The 23304-nt window shown below is 44.4% G+C and overlaps 2 protein-coding genes across 3 annotated transcripts; one reads left to right on the top strand and one right to left on the bottom strand.

Moving 5' to 3' along the window:
- Positions 1–206: 206 nt before the first annotated feature.
- LOC108037817 (inhibitor of Bruton tyrosine kinase) lies at positions 207–4343 on the top strand. Its single transcript, XM_017114471.2, has 8 exons — positions 207–459; positions 518–783; positions 844–1417; positions 1469–1596; positions 1649–1792; positions 1849–2447; positions 2510–3318; positions 3378–4343. The coding sequence occupies exons 1-8, from the start codon at positions 292–294 to the stop codon at positions 4254–4256; spliced, it is 3567 nt and encodes a 1188-aa protein (XP_016969960.1). The 5' UTR covers positions 207–291; the 3' UTR covers positions 4257–4343.
- Positions 4300–12927, bottom strand: LOC108037816 (NADPH oxidase 5). 2 transcript variants are annotated; one of them, XM_017114469.2, is made up of 15 exons: positions 11720–12927; positions 10573–10667; positions 9297–9411; positions 9014–9232; positions 8421–8571; positions 8150–8360; positions 7863–8092; positions 6230–7457; positions 5836–6172; positions 5596–5769; positions 5395–5505; positions 5133–5338; positions 4980–5076; positions 4735–4915; positions 4300–4395 (listed from the first exon to the last, which is right to left on the bottom strand). In XM_017114469.2, exons 1-15 carry the CDS (start codon positions 12350–12352, stop codon positions 4373–4375), a joined length of 4011 nt encoding a protein of 1336 aa, XP_016969958.1. In that variant the 5' UTR covers positions 12353–12927; the 3' UTR covers positions 4300–4372. The 2 variants fall into 2 exon arrangements, with proteins under 2 accessions (XP_016969958.1, XP_016969959.1); XM_017114470.2 differs by having other exon boundaries at positions 4300–4915.
- Between the last annotated feature and the right edge of the window lie 10377 nt (positions 12928–23304).

Here is a 23304-nt window from a genome sequence, read left to right as displayed (position 1 = left end):
ATAATATACTCTATCGGTCAATGCCTTTTTAAAAATTGTATAATTGCGTTCCATTTTTTTTTAACAACTAAGCATGTTTACTTTAATTAAGATTAAAACTTAAAACTAAATTATGTTTTCTATTACTCATTTCTTTTTAAATTAAGCGGTCACTAAAAATTGGATATTTTTAGTTGTGTCTTTTGATTGGTTGCGTTCGCATTTGAGCACCTGGTCACACTTCACCGCGAGCAAAACAAAATAATCCACGTAAAAAGGTTGATATCCCGGCGTTTATTTATAAATTATTCGATGTCAGCCGCTAGGAGCCAGGAATACGACTGCACCACGAAGTGCAGGCACCGCCAGCATGGAAACACTATCACTGCAGCGCTGACAAAGCGCTCCATTGACTACCAGAAGCTAGCGGCTTTTATTTTCAAGACGTGCGGAAATTTCGCCAATATAATAGACGACCTGGTAAGGTGGTGAAATTACTGAACCCATAGAAGGTCTTATATTTATCTCTATCTTCTAGGGGCGCTCGGCGGTGCACATGTCCGCCTCGACGGGGCGTTACGAGATTCTGGAGTGGCTGCTCAACCACGGAGCCTACATCAATGGCCAGGATTACGAATCGGGAAGTAGTCCGCTGCACAGAGCCCTGTACTACGGCTCTATAGATTGCGCTGTACTGCTGCTCCGGTACGGTGCCAGTTGGGAGCTCCTGGACGAGGACACCAGGTGTCCGCTGCAGGCCATCTGTCGAAAGTGCGATGATGACGACTTGGCCACAGAATCCCAGTAAGTGTCGAGCAGAAAGTTGATGCTTCCCATCTTACTGACACGAATATCTCCGTCTAGGAACGATGTCCTCGTTTGGGGCTCCAACAAGAACTACAATCTGGGCATTGGCAATGAGCAGAGCACCAACGCTCCGCAGGCGGTGGACTTCTTTCGCAAGTCCGGTCTTTTGCTGGAACAAGTTGCCCTGGGCACCTACCACAGCCTGTTCTGCGACAAGAAGGGACACCTGTACGCAGTGGGTCATGGCAAAGGCGGTCGCCTGGGCATCGGAGTCGAGGACAGTCTGCCCGCCCCCAAGCGCGTGAAGGTGTCGTCCAAACTGGGCGATGACTCCATAAGGTGCATCAGCGTCTCCCGCCAACACTCACTGGTCCTCACAAGCCGCTCGCTGGTTTTCGCCTGCGGCTTAAACGCAGACCATCAGTTGGGAGTGCGTGATGCCACCGAGCATCTCACCCAGTTCAAGGAAGTGGTCGCCTTGCGTGACAAAGGTGCCAGCGAGCTGGTGCGTGTGATCGCCTGCGATCAGCACTCAATCGCCTACGGCAGCAGGTGCGTCTACGTGTGGGGGGCCAATCAGGGTCAGTTTGGCATCGGAGCCAACACGCCGACCATCATGGTGCCCACATTGGTGAGTTATTACTATGTATTTATGGGTGGTGTCTAAATGTCTTTTCTGCAGATCAAGCTGCCTGCCAAGACCACAATACGTTTTGTGGAGGCCAACAATGCAGCCACGGTAATTTACAGCGAAGAGAAGATGATCACTCTTTACTATGCAGACAAGACTAGATACATTAAGACGCCCAAGTAAGCTTACTTATTTATGTTGAAGAAAATGATGTAAATATGCCCCTTCTAGCTACGAAGATCTCAAGAGCGTATCGGTTATGGGTGGCCATTTAAAGAACTCCGCCAAGGGCTCTGCGGCAGCTCTAAAGCTACTGATGCTTACTGAAACCAATGTGGTGTATCTGTGGTACGAGAACACTCAGCAGTTTTACAGGTACAACATATAAGTTAGTTGTTAAATCCTTTAATATATATGTATTCTCCTTGCAGATGCACTTTTTCACCTATACGACTGCCTGACATCAAGAAAATCCTTTACAAGTGCAATCAAGTGATGGTCCTCTCTGAGGATGGCTGCGTTTATCGGGGGAAGTGCAACCAGATCGCTCTGCCCAACTCTGCTCTGCAGGAAAAGTCAAAGCCCAACCTTGATATCTGGCAGAACAATGATCAGAACAAAACGGAAATCTCCCGGGAGCACGTAATCCGCATAGAGCTGCAGCGACTGCCTAACATTGACCGCGCCAACGACTTGTTTTGCGATGAAGGTTTCTCATCGTTTGCGGTTCTGCAGGAATCCCACACCAAGTACTTCCGTAAACCCACACTGCCACGAAGGGAGCACAGCTTCAAAAAGCTGCTGCACGAGACCAGTGACTGTGATGCTGTCCACGATGTAGTGTTCCATGTGGACGGAGAGAAGTTCGCGGCCCACAAGTTCATAATTTTCAGTCGGGCGCCAGGACTCAGAGAACTCATACGCTGTTATCTGGATAGGGATATTTATCTAAATTTTGAGCATTTGACGGGAAAGATGTTTGAGGTGGTTCTGAAGCACATCTACACGAATTACTGGCCAACAGAAGATGGTGATTTAAGGGTTATAGCTGAGAAAAATCGCGAAAAATAACTAATTAAATTTCTTATTTAGATATCGACTGCATCCAGCAAAGTCTGGGGCCCGCGAATCCTCAAGAGCGAACTCGCACCTGCCAGATGTTCATACCGCACCTTCAGAAGTTTCAACTAGTCGAACTGGCTAAGTACGTGCAAAGCTATGTGCGTGACCATCAATTCCCACTGCCCAGTGCCCGCCAGCGCTTCAATCGCATGCATCGTTCGGATTATCCAGAGCTCTACGATGTAAGAATTGTGTGCGAAGACGGGAAGGTCTTAGAAGCTCATAAGTGCATGTTAGTGGCACGGTTAGAGTACTTTGAGATGATGTTCATGCACTCGTGGGCAGAGCGCTCCTCTGTCACCATGGAAGGAGTCCCCGCGGAGTATATGGAGCCGGTTCTGGATTATCTATACAGTTTAGAAACCGAAACCTTTTGCAAACAGGGTTATCTGGAGACGTTCCTTTTCAATATGATCACAATTTGTGACCAGTACTTTATTGAATCGCTACAAAACGTGTGTGAATCTCTCATCCTAGACAAAATCAGCATACGAAAGTGCGGCGAGATGCTTGAGTTTGCAGCTATGTACAACTGCAAACTGCTGCAGAAGGGCTGCATGGATTTCATTTGCCAGAATCTAGCCAGAGTTCTTTGCTATCGCAGCATCGAGCAGTGCGATGGGGAGACTCTGAAATGCCTGAATGAGCACTATCGAAACATGTTCAAAAGGGTATTTGATTACCGCCAAATCACCCCTTTTTCAGAGGCTATAGAGGACGAGCTTTTGCTCAGTTTCGTAGACGATTGCGAGGTGGACCTGGATTATAGAATGGATGCGGTGTGTGTTTAACAACTTAAATCTATAAATTCGATCTAATGAATGCTCTTTCTTTTAAGGAATCCAAACTGAAGCAGGCAGCCAAGCTCAAACAAAAGGATTTGCGTAAGCACGGTGCTCGAAACCAGTACGAACAGCAGGCCATTTCCAGCATGATGAGAACTCTTAGTGTCAGCGATGCGGCACCGAGCTTAGAGGTCCCTTCATCACCCCAGGAAATTGCTCGAAACGAGGCTAAGAACTGGTCACGAGTTGTGGACAAGAAGGATCAGAAGCGGAAACAAGCCGAAACGGCTTTGAAAGTGAACAATACACTTAAGCAAGAGGAGCCGCCGACTCCTGAACTGATGCCCATTGAGAGAAAGCTCCTGAAGGAGCAAACTCCTCCACCAACCTCCCCCGAAACGGAATCCACCACGCCACTGAGCAAGAGTTACAATCTAGATTTCAGCTCTTTGACGCCCCAGTCGCAGAAACTTTCGCAAAAGCAACGGAAGCGTCTCTCTTCCGAATCGAAGAGTTGGCGAGCCAATAACCCACCCCTGGTGGAGCAATCCTCCACCCCAGTGGCCGTGCCGAATGCTTGGGGAGTGACTGCCACGCCATCGGGATCCTTCAATGACTCCTTTACTTCTCCGACCACTGGAAGCAGTTCGGATCCAACTTCGTTTGCCAATATGATGAGGGGACAGGCTGCCTCCTTCAAGCCCACGGAGCAAGGCCAAAGCTTCTCGCGCATCCTGGCGGATGAGAGGAAACAACGGGAGTCGTATGAGCGCATGCGTAACAAGTCTTTGGTTCATACTCAGATCGAGGAAACTGCCATTGCCGAGCTAAAGGAGTTTTACAACGTGGACAACATTGATGACGAGACCATCACTATTGTCCGCATGTCCAGGCCCAGTGACATCAACTTTAGCACCTGGTTGAGAAAGTAATCCGTATCTGCCATTCAGGAAGCTATGTAATGTGGAGTGTTTGTCGATTCGTTTTTGTTTTTATTAGAGTGTCCGAATTGTAAGTGATTTTGAAGCGATTTACTGCGACCGGGGCATCAAATGTAGAACTCGGAGCCGCCTGCAAAGAAGCTCACGATGTACTCGTTCTGAACCAGATGCAATTGGGAATTGGACGGAACATTGGGTAACAAACTTTATTGCATGAGCACATAGATTATACAGATAGATATAGATATTTACAAGCTGGGGACACACTCAACAATGAGGCAACAAGACAAGTGACGAATAAATAGCCATCTAAGCTAAGCTAAACCGAACCGAACCCGAAATAAACCCGTTGCTTATGCAAATGAGAACACGATGATCGAGGGGGGATTGACACAGAGCGAGAGGTGGATGAAAAGGTGGACAAGGAGATGGAGACGAGAGATGTGGCTTGTTCAAAAGCACTCCTTACGAAAGGCGAATCCGTACTGGTCGCACTTGTATCTCAGCGTTTTGGCCAACTGTGGTGGGCCGCAGTAGAAGACGGTGACCTTGCCCTTTTGTTGGGCCTGCAGCTGCTTGAACACCTTATCCCAGTTGGGTCTGCCGGCATTGGTGCGGGTTTTCAAACCCGTAATCAGATCCCGCTTGCCCTGGGAAAATAATTTATAGAGTATTAAAGGAGGGTTTAGTTATTTATAAGTTTTCCGGGATTACTTTCTCGTGCAGCAAATCCAAAGCTAGTTGAAGGCCCACTGCCTTCATATCGGTCCTTTGCAGAGCACTCGTTATGTACATGTGCATGTCCAGGAATCTGTGGATAAACCATTGCTTAATTGTATCTCTTAGATATATTCATCTACAACTAACCGTTCCATGGCCCCTCCCAGCTCCGCCTGCTCGATCTCCAATTGGGATAGCAGATTGACAAACCATTCGAAGGATCTTTGATCCCTGTTTATCCAGAAGAAGTCCACCTTGCGCAGGTTCATCACAGACTTGGGTATCTCGCTGGCCCATTCGAACTGGCATCTCGGGCAACTGTGGCGGGCTTTCCAGTAGCGATGCATGATGGACTTCGCCAGGTTACAGAATTAGATCAGATTACGAAATATATATCAAATTTATGTACCTGCAGGATGGAGGCAAATGGTGTGACCCCAATGCCTGTGCCAATTAGTACCGCATGCTGGGCCCCAAAGATGTGGCTGGAGGGCGCTCCATATGGACCATCGATGAAGATCTAGGAGGAGAACCACAATGTTAGCATTAGGATAAGGTTAGTGGGTTAGCCCTGGGTGGCTGTTGGTATGTGTGTTGGTGTAACCCGCACCTCCATGACTCCCGCATCGAGTGTGACTTTGCCACCGCTGTTAGTTGTGGAGCTACCAGTCGATCCGCCACCGCCTCCGCCTGATCTGTTATTTATGGAGGTGGACAGGGAGCGCAGGAAAGTGGGACGCCGCAGAATGGACTTTCTGCTGCCCGATCCCGCCTGTGTTTGGTCCTTCGGTTGGATGATGAATTAGTGGCTTAGATGGGTTAGTTGGGAGTTTAGCTACCGACAACTTACCTCCAGCGGCTTGGAGGCCACCTCCGCTGCCAGACTGAGTCTGGCCACCTGCAACTTGTCCACTGAATCCGATTTGGAACCCACGTGACCCTGCTCCGCCCGGCTGGCCGGACTTGCTCCATTGGCTTCACCACTGGCCAGTTGATACTCCCGCTCCTCCACGCTGGGCGTCTTGAAGGCGATGATTGTGGGCTTGGTGCGCATGTAACGGAAGCTCTGCGCCAGCGATTTGTTCTGCGGACTGAGGTAGGCCAATCCCACGCTGTTGTTCCTGGCCCGACGAACCCGCTTCTCATCGAAGGCGGACTCGGACTCGGAGCGACCCAAAGCTCGAAGTCTGTAAGATTGAGATGGGTGAGTATCTGAATGATATTTTAATTCTAATGCTACTCACGCCTTGAGGCGACTCCGCTTTTTGCTCTTCACACTGATGTCCGGCAAGGATATGCTCTTCTCCAGCGGTCTCTGCTTCAGACTGGAGTCCTCCCGCTCGCCATCACTGAGGAAAGCTCCATTCGGAATACCCTTCTTGGGCTCCACTGTCTCCTTCCGGGAGAACGTGCGTTGCAGGCTCTTCTTGATGCTGCGGATTCGATTAACGCTCGTGACTGGAGGATCGGGAGGAGCTTCTGTCGTGGGCTTGCGATTCTGGCGAGGAGGACGCACTGGCGGCACAGCCTGCACGGCCAGATTTCTGGCCAGGAAATCCGTCTGCGGCGTGGCTGATCTCTCCACGCTCATTGCAGGATTACGGGCTTCGTTTAGGAGCATAAAACTGGGAGTGGGAATGGCGTGCATGTGTTGGGGAATATCCTGCGAGGAGCTACCCTGCTGCAGCTTCTGCTGCTCCCGCTCAAAATACCGATACAGGCGATTGGTCCACTCGCCCACGGTGCGTATGTGCAACCACATGTAGTCCTCCTGTTCCGGCGCCGAACTGATGGTGAAGGGATGCCATTCGTAGTTGGCAATCGCTGGAATGTTCACAAAGACGTAGTCTCCGGGACGGAAATTAAAGTGATGCGGTCGCTTGATCACCAGGTGCACCACCTTGGAGGGCAGCAGCAAACCCGAACTGATGTAAGTCTTGCCGTGCTCTCCCTTCATCCAAATGAAGCGGAGTGCCCGCTCAACTATGTAAACGAGTCCCGGCAGCAGGAACCACTTCCAGAAGTTGGGTCCATGGAAGAGGCACAGCACCCAGAAGGGCACGTACAGCAGATGGGTCCAGTAGAAGACCTCGAAACTGCCCTTTCGCCGCACAAACGGTTGTGAGCACACGAACATCACCATCAGGATGCAAAGTAGCGCCACTCCCGTGGGATTGGCGCATCCCGGGATCAGGCCAAACAATCCAGGACGATCTGTGAGCAGCCACTCGCCGATGGTATAGTGTCCAGCATTTATATTCGGATCGTTGATCACGATGATCGAGAAGTTGAACAGGTGCATCACTGTGTGCACTAAACTTAGTACGGAGATCGTGATGCCAGTGAGTTTGTGCAGATAGACGTGGTGATCCAGTGGGAGGTATGAGGACAGACCACGCCCCCTCAGGTAAGTCAGCGAATGCCGCAGCATCAGGACTAAGACCCATGCACAGTTGAAGTTCAGACATTGTCCTGAAGATAGAACATATATTTTATTTAAAATAAACCATCTGAGAAAATTAGAAACAAATATTATTCAACTTTTATAACTAATGAGTGCGGCGACTTATAAAATTGTAGGCTATAAAAAGAGCCTATTTTAATTCACTATCATTATGTTCTTGAGAATATTAAAGAATTTTCAAATAAATCTCATTTAGAACTTTATTTGCTTTACGCAGCTTCCTTTTTCAATTTCAAACTATTTGTTTTATGGCTCAAGCAATTAGCCATTTAAAAAAGCTAATAAAATAATAATTACCAGAGGAGATAAACGATGGTTGTAAATGTAATGGCTTCTAAAGGTTGAGTGTTATTTTTTTTCCCGAGTAAAACGAATATATCCAGATACGAGATCAAGGGAAAATCAGTACTCACCGCAAGCTCTAGCTATAATGACAAATCCATTGCTAGCACGGTACTGAATAGCGCGGGAAATGAAGAGGCACAGGTTGACGGTTATATAGAAAAAGAGGTACGTGACGAAGACCTGGTTGTTCTTCATGTAGGCCAGCGAAAACTGGTGGGGCAGGGAGTTCCAGAATCCGCCCTTGGCCGCTCCTCCCGCCTGCCGATCCTCGGCGATGGGCACTAGCCAGCGATCGATGCTATGGATTGGAATTTACTCACTATTTACAGAATTTATAATCTCTTGCAGATCTCACGTTATGCTGAGGTTTTCCAGAAGGCCACCATGCTTGTGCAGCTGGTTCTTCAGCGCCTCGTAAGTAATTTCCCCGCTATTGTGCGGATCGGCATCCTCGAACATGGCGCTGGTAAGGTCCTCTATCTGGTCCTCGGAGAACTCCATCCCATTCTCCTTAATGCAGTGTCGTATGACATCATGTAGCTCCTTGTGCTGAATGAGTCCGTCGCCTGATAATTTTTAAAGGAAAGGGTCAGGAAAAAAGCAAAGTATGCAATCTGCAAACCAACCATCTATGTCGTAAACCTTGAACAGGAAACGGATCTTGTCATCAGCCGACTGACCAGAAAACTGGTGTATTGCATCGATGAACTCCTGCAAGGAAATGGAACCCGAGTTGTCCTTGTCGAAGATCTGGAAGACACGCTCCGTAAAGAAGGGCTGGAAAAACCAATAAAATTTGATAAGTATGACTAAAAAAATATCTTAATTATATATCTATGATACACCATTATTAAATATATTGCATTATTTCATTGATAACATAGATGTCTGGTTAAAAGTTGGCAAAGCAAAGTTAATTAAGTATTGGCATTTTCGCATTTTTGCTGCTTACAACTATGCAAAATTAATTTAAATCCAGTAATTGGCAAACCAACTTTTTACAAATATTATTATGGTAATTAATGTAATTTTATTAAAAAAAATAAACTTTTGTTTAGTCTACAGCAAAATAATAATTATAAAAACTTAAAACAATTAAATAAAAAAAGTTAGTAACTCAATCAAAAATACTGTTACTTGAAAATAGGAAGACCGCAAAAACAAGTTATTTAAAAATAGTACTGTTCATTGCAGTTTCTGACTCACACCCGCAACTCACATTCTTCGAGGTGACGATTTTCTGGAACTCCTCCCTTCGAATCTCCTGCTCGTTTCCCACTGTGGTGCGGAATAGCTGCTCCAGTCGGGCCAGCGAGCTCTTGTCGAATCCGGTCCTCGGTCGGGAGTTGGTCAGGTGTGAGATGAACTCCATTACCTGGTTGGTGGATACCAAATTACTGCCATCCAGCTCTATCAGGCGGTACAGCTTGTCGAGGATCTGTTGGGTGAGTAAAGGGCATGTATCATAAGTATTTCCCTACTAATAGTTTCCCAGTACTCACCCCCCTTGTGTGCCAGATATCGCGAAAGTTTTTAAAGCTAACCCTGCTATTTTCACCGCAGATCACATAGGCCACCGATTCGATCTGTTCGGCGAAGTCCATCTGGCGATCGTCGCTACATAAGCAAAAGATTCATATCAGCATTGCCAGTTTAACGATACCCAATAAGCAAACTTCCCACCCACGCCTCTCCTGGTTTTTGTACACAGAAAAAGATTAGATCATCCATTGAACCATAATCCGATATTCTTGTTTTCATTTAACAATAATCTTAAAATGAGTAACTCTACTTTTTACATAAATATTCCAATTGATCGTAAACCAATTTACAATCTTAAAAAAGTCATTGATAAAAACAATATTAAACTGATTTATTAAGTTGAATCGCTCAACAAGATGTTATCGAAAATATTACTTAAAAAACTGGATACCATTTTAAATTGTTCTCGAATTCAATAGCCTGTTTTCACTGACACATATAATTCCAAATTTATCTTTTCGGATTCAATTTGCTGATTTACATGTGTACTCCATCAGCAGTTGGCAGCCGAATGCCAAATTATTTTGATTAGTGTTTACGTTACAAAATTAAGTATATTTACAATGCCTGATGATGTTATTCGCTTTGATGAAGTTGTATTGAAGCTTTAATTGTTCGGAGTACTTGATAAATATCAGCTGGATATAGAAATATGTGTCAGTGGTATCATATCGGTTTAATTTTCTTTTCTGTGCACGCGATACCCGGACTCCCGGATCCCGCATCCCCAGATATCGCTGCTGCTCGCACTATATTTGTATTTGAATGACTTCATTACGACAGGCAGCCAATGACAGTTTCTGGCTGCAATGCAGTGCATGTGCCGTCCAGGTCCCAGTCCCAGTCACAGTCTCAATCCCAATCCAGAGCCAACTTTATAGGCTGTCGAGGCACGCGGACTATGTTAGCTGTTGTATATGTTAACACACAAGGCAGATAGCATCGCCATGGGCAACGGACATCGTCTGGGAACGGAGCTGGCATCTGGCATCTGGGATGTGGATGTGGATGTGGATGTGGCAGGGGCTTCTGGTCGGCGCAGCTGGAATGCCTGGAGCACGCCAGCCAGGTGCGTGTGTGGATCGGATCGGACTGGACTGGATCGGATAGCTATTTTTTCCAAGGCGAGCTAATTGTTTTGGCACCGTCGCAGCAGCAGCAGCATCAGCGATCTCAGAGGAGCAGGAGGATCCCAGGGAACACAGAGGAGATGGAGCATTACCAACCCACACTTACGTTAGCCGACCCTTGAGATGCTCGATCCAGCGATCTTGCAGGAGATAGCCATTCCGCTCGAGATCGAACAGCTGGAAGAGCTTCTGCTGGAATTCCTGTAAGCAAGTCCGAAAAACAAGTTGTAAAGCGCTCAATTTATGCGTCTCCGCTTTCTGTTCAAGTGTTAATTAATTTACGTTCACATTGTTTGGAGAAGCATTTGTTTATGCCCCCGCTATTGAAGATTTATATACACGAAAGTGTTTACACAGGGACTGACCCACGTAATGAGCATAATCAAGAGAGTGTTCTGGTCCCACGATATCCAAACTAGAAAACTATGCGGCAGTGATGAAGACTGATAGCTGGCATAAATTAGCCACTTATTAATATTTAAATGGCATTCGATCTCACGATCAATAAGCATTGTCTGCAAATCGATGCGCAGCAACGTTTGCATTTGGTCACAGTTGGCGATGCGATCTGCCGGCGATGATGAAAAATGTGCATACTTAACGGATGAGCCCTGACTGGTTAAACGACTTTCGGGGAGCCCATAAAAACAAATTACTCGTGGCCGGGGAGCCGAAACAAAGTAAACACCAGCCGCAAAAACTGAGCCCATCAAAAAACGGGTTTTACGATCGACCAGCGATCGGGTAAAGGACCACAGAATAAGTGGCACAAGGTCAGGTGGTCTGGATCGCACTGCGATACCCATATCCATATCCATTACCATTCCCATTCCCATTTATTTGGATCCGTTTGATGATGTAATTTATTGCAAACAGCAAGAAACTTGATGGTTTTAAGCGGGGTGTCAACAGAACATAAACAAACATACTCTTTTTAGCTGGGTATTAACCGATCGGTAAAGAATTTATAGTTTTTATCTAAGTGTTACATAATATATTCGAATTTAAATGGGAAAAAAAATATATTTTCGTTGAGATTAAGAGGGTAGAAACAAGTATCACTTTCACTCCAAAGTAAATCTATTTAAATATTTGGCAATATTAAAGATTTGGTTTTATTGTTATTAAAAATATCTTTTTCATATTGTTTTAAAAATCTTTTCTCTTGTATATGTACTGTTTATATGATTTTTCCTCATTAATGTTTGTTGTTTTTCTTATTCTCATTTAAGGATCCTCCCGGAAGGACTCACCTCGTCCAGGAAAAGCTTGCGGAAGGCCTCCCTTGTGTGTTTTCCCTCGCCCTCGTCGAAAAGTGCACTGCACTCGGATATGAGCAGCCAGCGCTGTTTTTCCCGGCGCGCCTCCAGCTCCATGGAGCTGCAGTTCTTATCTAAATTGAGGTTGTATCGTTCCATGTACAAATTTGATTGCCGCTGATTTGGATTTCCATTTCCATTTGCACTGGCAATGGCTTCCTGCTTGCCAACGCTGCCAACTAGAATACTCGGCGAGCTGGCCACAATTGGGCCCGCTTTTGCCGCCGGTTCATCAGCACCGAGATCCACTACATCCAAATCCAAGACGGCGACTTCGCTGGCACTACTATCTCTATCTGGCTGCACTTCCTCCTCCTTCTCCGCTTCCGCTGGTGAATCGCGCGCGCCATGCAATCTCTCCAGATACTGGGCCGCCTGCTGGAGCACGTGACTCACACCTGTGGGAGCTGGCGGCTGGATGGGTTGCTGGGCCGGAGTCTGCGACTGGGGCAGCTCGTCCGAGAAGGACACCTTCTTCGGGGAACGCGAGGGCGTGGCGGGTATCTCCAGGGAGCGACTGGAGGAGACCGAACCGCGATGGTTGTTCGGCTCCTGTTCAGAGTCCATGTCCTTGGGGGCAGGGTACTAACCAAAGGGGAATCACCAGAAGCACTCGACACTGAGGTTCACCACATGCCAAAGGAGTGGTGTACTATTTGCGGTTATTATCCTTGCGTCGGTGGTTAAAACACTACAGCAACACGATGACTGCTTAGCAGCAACAACACGTTTACACAGAAGCAACACTATATGTACACAGCAGCAACAAGTTAAATGTAACAAACTCGGCACTTAAGTTCACAAAAAGGCCAAAGGCGTAGGATATTATTAGAAAACTGTATCCTTGCGTCGGTGGTTAAGACACAGCAGCAACACGACGACGGTACGGCAGCAACACGAGTTTGCAGCAGCAACACGAGGTCAGTACTTTCTTAAGGAGCAACACAAACTTGACACCCAAGTTCACCACATTCCAAAGGAGTAGGCTTTTATAAGTGGGTATTATCCTCGCGTCGGTGGCTAAGACACGACACAGCAACACGACGACGGTACGGCAGCAACACGACGACGGCACAGCAGCAACACGACGCGACTCAGGTAAGAAGCAACACCAATCGGCGGCAGCGGCGAGCAGCAACTGAAAGCGAAAGCCAGGCAGGTGAGGTGAGGGCCTCGGATCGAATCGAATGGAATCGAATCGGAGCGCTATAGCTACAGCTATAGCCATAGCTCGCTGCTCGTGGCTCGCCTGTATTGGTGAGCGGGAATCGGACTGAGCCGATCGCTCGACGCTTTGGAAAACGCGTTTGCCCAATATCGGTTCAATATTTCAGGCTTCTGCCAGCCAGCGAGTTTTAGAATGGACATGCAACGTCCCAGCCGATACAGTATATGTATCTTTGCATCTGTATCTGCATCCGACTCATAAAATGGCTGCTCAGATCGCCTGTTCTAAATGTGTGTGTGTGTGTGTACCAAGTGAGTGTGAGTCTGATATTCTAATTTGGTTTTTGCGACTCATACCGGGGCTTGTGTGTACTTATTCGATAAGGGCTGCAAATAATTCAGGTGTCGCTGCGACGTCTTCATTTTTTAATTTCAATGCCCGTGTTTCGTAACAATCAAACTTGTTTATGTGCCAGAGCCGTCGAACGTGTCTATTTCCGAATTCCCGCCCAGAGTGCACGGCACATACCGCTGCCTTTGTTACGGACTGCAATCGGAATTGGGTTAGGAATTGGTTTGGAATTGGCACTGGGTTTGGGGTACTACTACTCATCGCATAATGGGTCAATGCCAATGGGTCACGCCAACTGGCCAGGAAGTGAGTGCGTGATTGGTGCGGCGTGGCCAGCCACTTTTGGCCAATTCAGATTCGAGAGCTCTAAGCGGTCAATCCGGCCCAAGGTCGGGCCAACACTTCCCCACCCGCTGAATCTCGGATACTTTCAACAACTTATTGTTATCGAATCGTTGAACTACCTCCCCCTCCCATTCCCCTTCCCCATTCCATCCCATCCAAAATAAGCGATTGCAGCGCCTTGAACGCTCGTGAAGTTGAAGTTGAAGTTGATGATGAAGCTGTGAAGTCTCCGCCAAAGGGCAATAATATGGATACTTTGTAGAGCAACAGCTATGACTCGTGTCTTGTTTTCCTAAATGTTGCTACTTCGTTGCCACACGGAGAGAAAAATATACAGCTTTTAACCAAGAGCAATTAAGTGTCAAGTAAACACTAACACAATTAACCAAATATTCGGTAAAGCAAAGATAAAATACTTGTATTTCTTATCATCTTATTCACGGATTTAATGGTCCATTTATAAAATCAAGATTAATGATTAAATCAAGAAGGGAATTTAGTTATATCTAAATTGTTCCATTTTTAATAAGTATGTCAATACGATCAAAATATATATATATATATATATAAATATATATCTTTATAATTTGGGATATTATGTCAGATAAGAAAGTGTTGAAACGAAAAAAACTTGTTCTTTATATATGAGTTTAAATCTTTGTGTACAAATGTATTTTTAAATAAATGTAACAAAACCCATTTATAAAATTTGTCAAATATTATTAAACATGTCATGTTAATAACCAATTACCAATAAAACATAACATTTTATCAAGATCGTACTGTTTTATTTTTAAATCTGCTTCAGTTTATTCAACAAAATTATTATTATAACATGATTCAAATACGTTTTAAGCCGCCTAAAATTGATGGCTAATTTTGGCAATATATTTCTCTCTGTGATCTGCTGATTAATGTTCGACAGCGGCCTTTGGCTTTTGTTTACAGGTTAGTGCCCCACACGGAATCGGATTGAGATACATTTTTAGCATCGAACTCGGAGTTAGATTCAGATCGTTTCCGCCTCCGCTTCACACTCTGCTAATCTAGTGCTGCATGTGTAAGCCCCTTTTATCTGGTGTCTACTATCTGGTATTTGGTATCTGGCGAGTGCTATCTGCCATCCGAGATTCGCACATCCGCCGCAGTTAAGACTTAAGGCTTTGCTCACCTGTCCGCCAGGCTTTTATGGCCATTGTTAATTGCTGAAATTGGCATTCCCAATCACAGCGGGCGACACTCTTGGCCAGCAAGTCGCATTCGTGCCCCGCTGGTGGCCGGGGAATTGGCCAGTGGCCAGTGTCCAGTGTCCAGTGGCCATTAAACACTACTCACTACTCAGTACTCACCAGCCACTGGTCATTGGTCCCTCATTGTGATGGCAGTGGTGGCGCTGCAATTGACACCGCTGCGGCCAATTAAGCTCGATGATACAAACATACGACTGCGAAGACATCAGCGAATTCATACGCCGGGTGGTCCGAGTGCAAAACGAATCCCCGACTGCTGGCATGCAGATTGATTTGCTTGGCAAACGTTCGCCGCTTGTGGGCAATTTTCCAAGTGGCCGGCGACGAGAGCAGTGTCATCAATTTAAATTAAGTTCCAGCTTTTTATCGCCACTCGGCGGACCAGTCTCCTCCGCCTTCGTCCTCATCCTCATCCTCGCCATCTCCAGTCGACTGTTCCAAGTCTCCTTCTCCTTCTCCTGCTCCGTCATCATTATCCAAAACATGTCATTAGGCGGCCATGGCCAGAATCCTGTTCTGCGGCGACTGTCTTCGCTATCAACTTGGAATTCCAGCACCGAGCTCCGAACTCTACGATCTCCCAGCTTCGAGGCAGCGACGCCGGCAGCGACGTCGAGTGTTGCGTGCAGCGGAAATTGGCCAGATACAGATACTTCAACTCGATTTTCAGACTCCGCAGAGCCGCAGACGCGCTTACATCGATCGGTTTCGCCTAATAAAGCGACCGCGATCGCCACGCTAATTAAAATAATTGAAATTTCTCACGGGAAACGCGCATCGCGACACTTGCAGGGCATCCTATGTCCAGTCTATATCCCCATCCCCATCACCATCCCCATCCGCACTCCAATCCCCATCCTCTGCCATATCCGTTGCCAGTGCGGCTAATTGCAAATTGCAACATGGACATGTGGACATGTCCAACAATCGAATTGACAGCTGCTTTACCCCTGGCACATTTGATGGACATTAACATGGATCATCGTCCGATGCCCGTTCGTTCTCCTCCGATCGGAGGCGCTGGCGAGGATTCCAGCATAAATGCATAAATTTCATTAGTCGCTGACAGGAGGAACAGGACGGTTCCCGCTAGTGCTGGGCCCCTAAATTAAGTGTCCGCCTTGCTGGACGGACCAACCGAATAATTCAACTTCCACTGATTGAGATACTTAACCCATTTTCTGATTATGTTCAGTCTAAGAACACCATTCAAATTTTGACTTACTGCTAAGAGCTCATCCAATTATTTGATAAAATTTTGACAAGCTTTCATTCTGAAATTTCGAATTATAACTAGGAGTAAAAGTGCAAATCAAAAACTATTTTCTAAAATTTAACAAAATTTAAAAAAAATTATAGCGTGTTTACCTAGATAGAATATATTGTAGTTCAGAATTATTTTATAGGTTACTTTATTCCGAAATCAAATTAAAAAGGAATGTTTTTGGTGACAAATAAAACTACTATTGAAACTTAAACTACAGACATACAACGAAATTAAACTGTTTGTGAAAAATATATATGCTTAATTACCAATTTTTTTTAAATCGTTAGTTTCTTAGCTCATATATTTACTATTTTATTAATTCAGGTATTATATAAAAATTGCTTAAAAATTACACAAGAACATATGTCTTTACATGAATTAATATACTGAAAGACAAGGCGACTATTATACAATTATACAGTCATCGCTCAAAGAAACTTATCAGAAATTCGTGACTTTTTTGAAATTCGATATTTGAACCTTTTAGTTCTGCCAGAGAATGGGTTAATAGTGCCACAGGAAATGCCGACCAAAAATAAAAAATAACTAAACGCAGAGTTACAGAAAATATTGTTGCCTGCGATCGTGAATCGTGGCATGCGCACTCTGATCGAGATCGCAGCGACAGATAGCGGACCAAAGTTACGATCATACATATGCATATAGACTGGGTCCCCACTGCCCCACCACCCCACTACCCCACCACACCTTCTCAGTCCCCGCCTCGGGGCAGTAAAGTTGTCGAAAATGATTTGCAGATCAAGATTTGTGCGCACAATTTATGTGATAACCCACTAAGAGTAGCCGAAAAACAAAAAAAAAACGGAGAGAGCAATGCTATTGCTATGCAAGATCGGTACTACTCCCTGCTCCAGATCCAGGTCCTGCTCCTCCAGCTCCTTCTGCTCCTCCAGCTCCTCCTACTGCGTCCAATTAGTGCGTGGACTCCGGCTGCATTTGAAATTCATGGACAATTGTAGCGCTAATAATGACGCCTTTAAATGTGCAATAACAATTTTTGAGGCGCGCAAAAAGTGCCTTCTATATATAACTATATCGGTGTGCGATCGTGTGCGTGAGCTTAAGTACCGCCCATAGGCCGGCAAACCAGCTACTGCTGCACTTACTCCCCCTCAAGATCCCCGCATCCCCATCCTCGAGACGATCTACAAAAAAGTTGCTCATGAGATACGTGAGTTTTTTACTGATCAGCAGGCCGAGCAGAAGATTGACTTTGATCTGTTGGTGGTAATGGGTAATGGGTAATGGGAAATGGATAATGGGGCAGCCTGAGTGCGGTTTTCACTTAGCCGGGCCAATTGGCATCCCAAATATGAGTCATAAAATCTGGTATCTTAGTCGCTTAAGGCAGGTTGCGTATACGCACCGTGTGCGCTTACAAGCATTTCAACGGAATTCAATGATAATATGATAATGAGCACAGAGATAGATTGCCTTGACATTTTATCACTGACTCAACATTAAATGGAGCTGTTAAAGTGAGAACTTCATTTTCGTGTGATTTTGTACTCAGATTGCAAAACCAAGGGGAAATCCATTTCTTTTTCACTTCTTTCGTTGAAATGTTAGCACTTGAATCACAGCACCCACGACTTTTATCAATCTCTGATAATAACAGATCCGAAAACAAAATTGATTTGTTTGCTATTGCAGTTAAGGGAAATTAGTTGAGTCATGGTTTGAAGGTTTTTTAGGCAACCACATAAAAAAAGTGTTTTTTTTATTTATCTAATACATATAAATACGAAAGTATTTTGGAAATATTATCATTATGGCAATCAAAATTATGTAATCAAATGTTGTACCTGTACTAAAATATGACGTTCCTATTTTCAATTAAAATGTTTATAATAGATTTCCAATTTTGTGATGTAATATGATAAATGAATTTAATTAATCATACTGATATGTTCATTTTAAGCAAATTAGTGAAAGATGCATTAAAATGCAAATGTAATGAAAATTTTATTGAATCTAATTAGTACCAGTATGTCATTTACAATTTATTTAAATACACAGAATTTAAGTTATAAACTTGCTAAAGTTTATGTTATTAATAAAAATGAAGTGAAATATAAAAAATCAATAAATATTTTATTCATTTTTCAAGCTTTCCATCGCTTTGAAGGATTTATAACCCGGCTGCAGTCAAATGAACTACCAGTCAGGTGGTCGTAATCATTAATCAATTTAATGCACTCCGCCTGGCTGATTAAAATTGGGTGGATGTCGCTCCAGTGAACCAAATTAAGCCCTTGGGAGTGGCCCCAGCCGCCCAATTGAAATGCCAGCTCATGTCCGGGGACATGGGACTTGGATTTGGATTTCGACGTGGACGTGGACTGGGAGGCTGGAGGCTGGAGGCTGAAACCTCTGGACCGCCCGGTCGACAGGCGAACAAAGTGTGTGTCAGTTGCAGTCAAGTGGAGCCATAAAGCTCCCCGATCCCAGAGATCGACGGTGGCGATGCCGATGCCGTGTCAGCTACTGCGATCAGTCACTGGCGAACGGGAATTGGATTGGGACTGGGATTTGGATATGTGGATATGGATGTGGATTCGGTGGTGGGCGGTTGGTTTTCAACTATGGATTTATGGCCTGCCCAACGTCAGCTTAATGAGCGGCCTGCATCCATAATGCCGGCCCAAAAAGACGTGAGCACTGGTAAAATAAAGAAAAAAAAAGGAAAAATAGTGAAAAAATAGAGAAAAAGTCAATTGGATTAGATTAGACGGCGCAGCTGTCGTGACAGGTTGAGAGCTGAGTTTGGAGTTTGGGAAACGGGCACGAATGAGAATTTATGGCCAATGCCAGCCGAGCTGGATCTCGGCCAGATTCAGAGCTCTGGCTGCGTGCAGGGTACGGGTACGCAATATGTTATAATGACTTCATTACACACAAAAAATAAGCAACAGGAGTCGCGGAACGCAGCTCAGGCTGGAAAATGGCATTAAAAAGCTTGGCTTTGTTTTGACTTTTTCCCTGCCAAATTTGGCCGCTTTGATTCGTCGCATAATTGGCAATTATCGTGGCAGATCGAAACGTGGGCGATAATCCCCTCTGTCCCGAAATCCCCCTTTTGATATATATATATTTGTTTTGAGGTAGCACGCAATCCCTGCGGGTTGTCTTTGTGTGGTTCAGGATTTATGCACTAATGTAATATTGTGGCTCATTGTTTATTGAGCTGTGGGCATGGTCAGGTGCGGTTTGCGGCCATTTATTAATTGCAAATCCATTCACTTTGCCTCCAGTTGTGCGCGGCTTTAGCCTTAGGCCCCCAAGTGAATGTGGTGCAAAAAAAACAGCCAAACTCCTGCACGCACATTTGCATTTTATGGCTGAAATTAGCGTCTAATTGGAGTTTACACGCTGCATATTTTATTCGTAAATAAATTGTGTTTTTGCAGCGCCCGCTTTTCGGGGGTTTTTGTTTACCTTTTTTTTGTTGCCCGTTGCCAATTGCCAATTGCCATTTGCCGAATTTGTCAGCGTTTCTCGCTCTCTCAATCTGAATAGGCCCGAAGTCAAGAGCTGCGTTCCGATCCGATCCACTCACCACGCACTCGCACTCACACTCATTTGCGGGCACCTGCAATGGCTGCTCGACTTTGGCCTATGCGGCGTATGCGTGATTTATAATTGCGAGCCACCAACACTGGCACACACCAACACACCAATACACTCGCACACACACCTGCACAGGTGCACGCAGTAGGCGTGTTCATTAGTCGGCCTTAAAACGCACACACTTCCAAAATGGCGACCATATCGCCAATACCGCCACATGGCTAACTTATAAATTGAGCAACCAAAAGCAAATCTTGAAAGTGACACAAATCGCCCGAGTCGCAGGTGGCAATTGCTTGGATTCAGATTCGAATACATTCGGTGAGATCAGCACAAGTTCCCAGGAGCCTAATCAGATCAGCATTTTCTTTATATAAAGCACGACTTATGTCACCAAAGTCCGGGTTAGGCCTTGCCTTCTATATCTTAAATACTGTCAAAATAACTTTAATTTAAATAATACATTTATTTAACTGTGCAACATTTGACTGTTTTTTATGCTAAATACTTATCAAATAAATATTTAAAATTTCCAAGGCAACTTATATTGCTTTAAGCTTTCTTATTGTGTTAACAAAAAACAAGCCAGGTTAACAAAAAAGAAACTCCTCACAAAACCTTTATTTTTGGACATGGCAACTTGCCTCAATAAAAACACGCCCCAAAATGTCATAGAAAACATAGCTTCAGAATTTAGAAGTAATTGCTAATGATTAAAACATTTTCAATACAATTATATGATTAACACGGTTAAAAAAATTATGAAAAGACACTCTGCGCAACATTTCTGCCTTTAGATGATGCTCAGACCAATTAAAATGTTAATAATTTTAATAAAAAGTGGCAACTTCTGTCAATCGAAACAAAAATCATTTAAAACAAAGTAGACATACAAGTTGTACCGTTTTATCTGGATAACATTTGTTGCTAGATAATAAAATCATCGAGATCACCAATCATTATCTTCAGTCGATCGAAGCCAGTACCATTTTGTTGGAAGTTTATCTTTAATACTTGAGTTTCCATAGTTAAATGAAATCAGATATTTTAAAAATAAAACGTCTAGTATTTTACTGAATGAATCTTAGGGGACCCGCAGTTATTTGCTGAGAAGGAAAAGGTGAAATTAAAACTCCATCACAAGAAACATTTAAGGAATTTGCACCTGCACAACGTGGAAGAGATTTCCACCGAGATTTTCACCGAAATCGGATGCGTTGCATGTCGTCGGGTTGGAGGCATCTCTAGTTACCGCTGCTCCTGCTCCTTTTGCAGCATGTTGAACAAGTGCTTGGGAGCTCGGAGTTATCTCGAAGAAGTGGCTCCAGTGCCGCTGCCGAGTGACAGGCGGTGGCTACCAGCGGGCAGCTTGAAATTCGATACGCCATTTGCTGCTCCGAGTAATCCTGATGCAATTCGATGCAGTTCGCGGTGCACTGCCCACTCTGGGCTGGCATTTTCCAATTAACTTCGCATTAGCCACCGCCCAAAGTTAAGTTCTGGCGACTTGCGTCGAGTGTTTATTCATATTTCGCTGCTGCCGGCTGTCAGTTGGGGCCATGTAACGTCATCCGGGAACATGACAGACGCGGGCTAATCCCGCAGCCACCATCCACATTCACATCCACATCCCCACCAGCGGTTCCCCAGCAGAATTATTAACGCCATTAACGGCAATAGAAATATTTGTGCAGGCCGCCTTAAAGCCCCCAACTCCGAAACCCCTGCTCCCTGTTCGCAACTCCCCATCCCGATCCTCATACCCCGCCCAATAATATCCAAACGGGTTCCGCAGAGGAAGAGGAGAAAATTACAAGTCATGGCTACAAGCGCCTGCGACTGAGGCCCACAAATGTGACTAATGGCATTTCTGAATGCAGATTCAGCCGGGGATTTACTGGGGCTCCGAAGAGGGGCGATGCAGCCAACTCCTTTGCAGTTCTTTAAGTTTATAGGCAACAATTTTTAACGCCTCACCAGGCAGACCAGTGTTACACTTGCAAAAATGCTATGAAGGTCACAAATGAATTTTCATTTCTATTAAAAAACTATATATTACAAGCTGTAAAATTTTTTTCTGATTTTGTAAAATAAAGAGCCATTTCCTTTACAATTTATTTTTCAATTAAATAATAAACGCCTTAGAAGTTTAACTTAATTCCATACCAAAGTCGAAACCTTTCACTACATTACTGAATTTAAGAAAAGTAATTTTTAAGTGAAGCCTAGCAAACCCTTTAAAACATTAATATATATTACTCAATTTATGATCCAGTTACAACCTGTATATTTTTAAAACATCTATTTTCATAAGTTTATAGCTAAAATAGTTCCAAATTTATTACCTTTTAAAGAAATCTTTAAATATGTATTTTCTTAAGGTTTATTTAGAAACGTATGTAACTGAGAAAATATGTAAGGAAATTTTATTAACCCATAAAACACATAAAACATTCTGAAAGATTTTTAGCCCAAATTTATGTGAATTCATTTTTAATACATACAAAAAACATAATTTGGGTTATATTAATTAAAATATTAGAAAAACCCCAAAATTTCTTCGTGTGCAGCAGATTCCATGTGCGTGTGCTTTTCTGCAGCGTCATTAATTTTGCCATGAATTGACAAAAACATCATAAACTACTTGTTGAACAGAAAATCCACTTCGGGCGACAGCATCCCAGCATCGGGCCAATCCAGCCCACGCGCCAATGGAGCCCAGCTGAAGTGAAAAGGAGCGGGCCAATATAAGCCGGGAAAGTAGGGGATCGGGAGATGGTAAATGGGGTATATGGGATCTAAAGAGGTGGAGATGGGAAATGGGAGATTGGAGACTGTTGCCGCCCGGCAGGCTCATGTTCGACGCTCCGGCTGCCTGTGCGTCTGTGGGGAGCGGCTGCCTCATAAATATGCCAATGACTTGGCCCCTTTCCACCGATCCTTTCCGCCCACTCCCCCGATCTCCAAGTGACCTGCAGCTGGAGGGCTTATACCAAATTAATGAGTCCGAAGAATGCAATCTCCTCCTGATCATCGTGCTGCGATTGCGGGCAGGATTGGAGCAGATAGTGGTAGTAAATTGGTCAAACCTATAACTGTAACTTACAGTTTGTGAGTCAATTTGAGTTACACCTATAACTGTAACTTACAGTTTGTGAGTCAATTTGAGTTTCACCTTCTTTGTAATGGAGATTGCTTTTACTACAATGTTGGTAATGGAAATACTGCAAGGGGGAATTTAAAAAAACTGGTCTGTTTCAAAGGGAGTTTTTAAAATTTAAATCTTCATTGATTCTTTGATACTTCACAATACTTTTATTTATATCTTAGATGTTTTTGAGTGTTTTCCCTTTAAATTGGCTAAAATGGTTGGACCCGATCTATCGATTATTATCCTTTTACAACAAATAGGTTTTTGAGCAAAGTTGTAGTTTTACAAAAATGGTTATATTTTTACGAGTTTAATAAAGTATAAGATTCCGTATTTGGACCAATTTGTTAGGATTGAAGACTGAAAACATTCTATTCCGACTGCAATCTATTTACC

The sequence above is a fragment of the Drosophila rhopaloa genome, unplaced genomic scaffold, assembly GCF_018152115.1.
Source record: "Drosophila rhopaloa isolate 14029-0021.01 unplaced genomic scaffold, ASM1815211v1 contig_115, whole genome shotgun sequence".
NCBI lineage: Eukaryota > Metazoa > Arthropoda > Insecta > Diptera > Drosophilidae > Drosophila > Drosophila rhopaloa.
The sequence above is the reverse complement of the archived record's forward strand: the minus strand, read 5'-3'. Positions and strand labels throughout refer to the sequence as shown.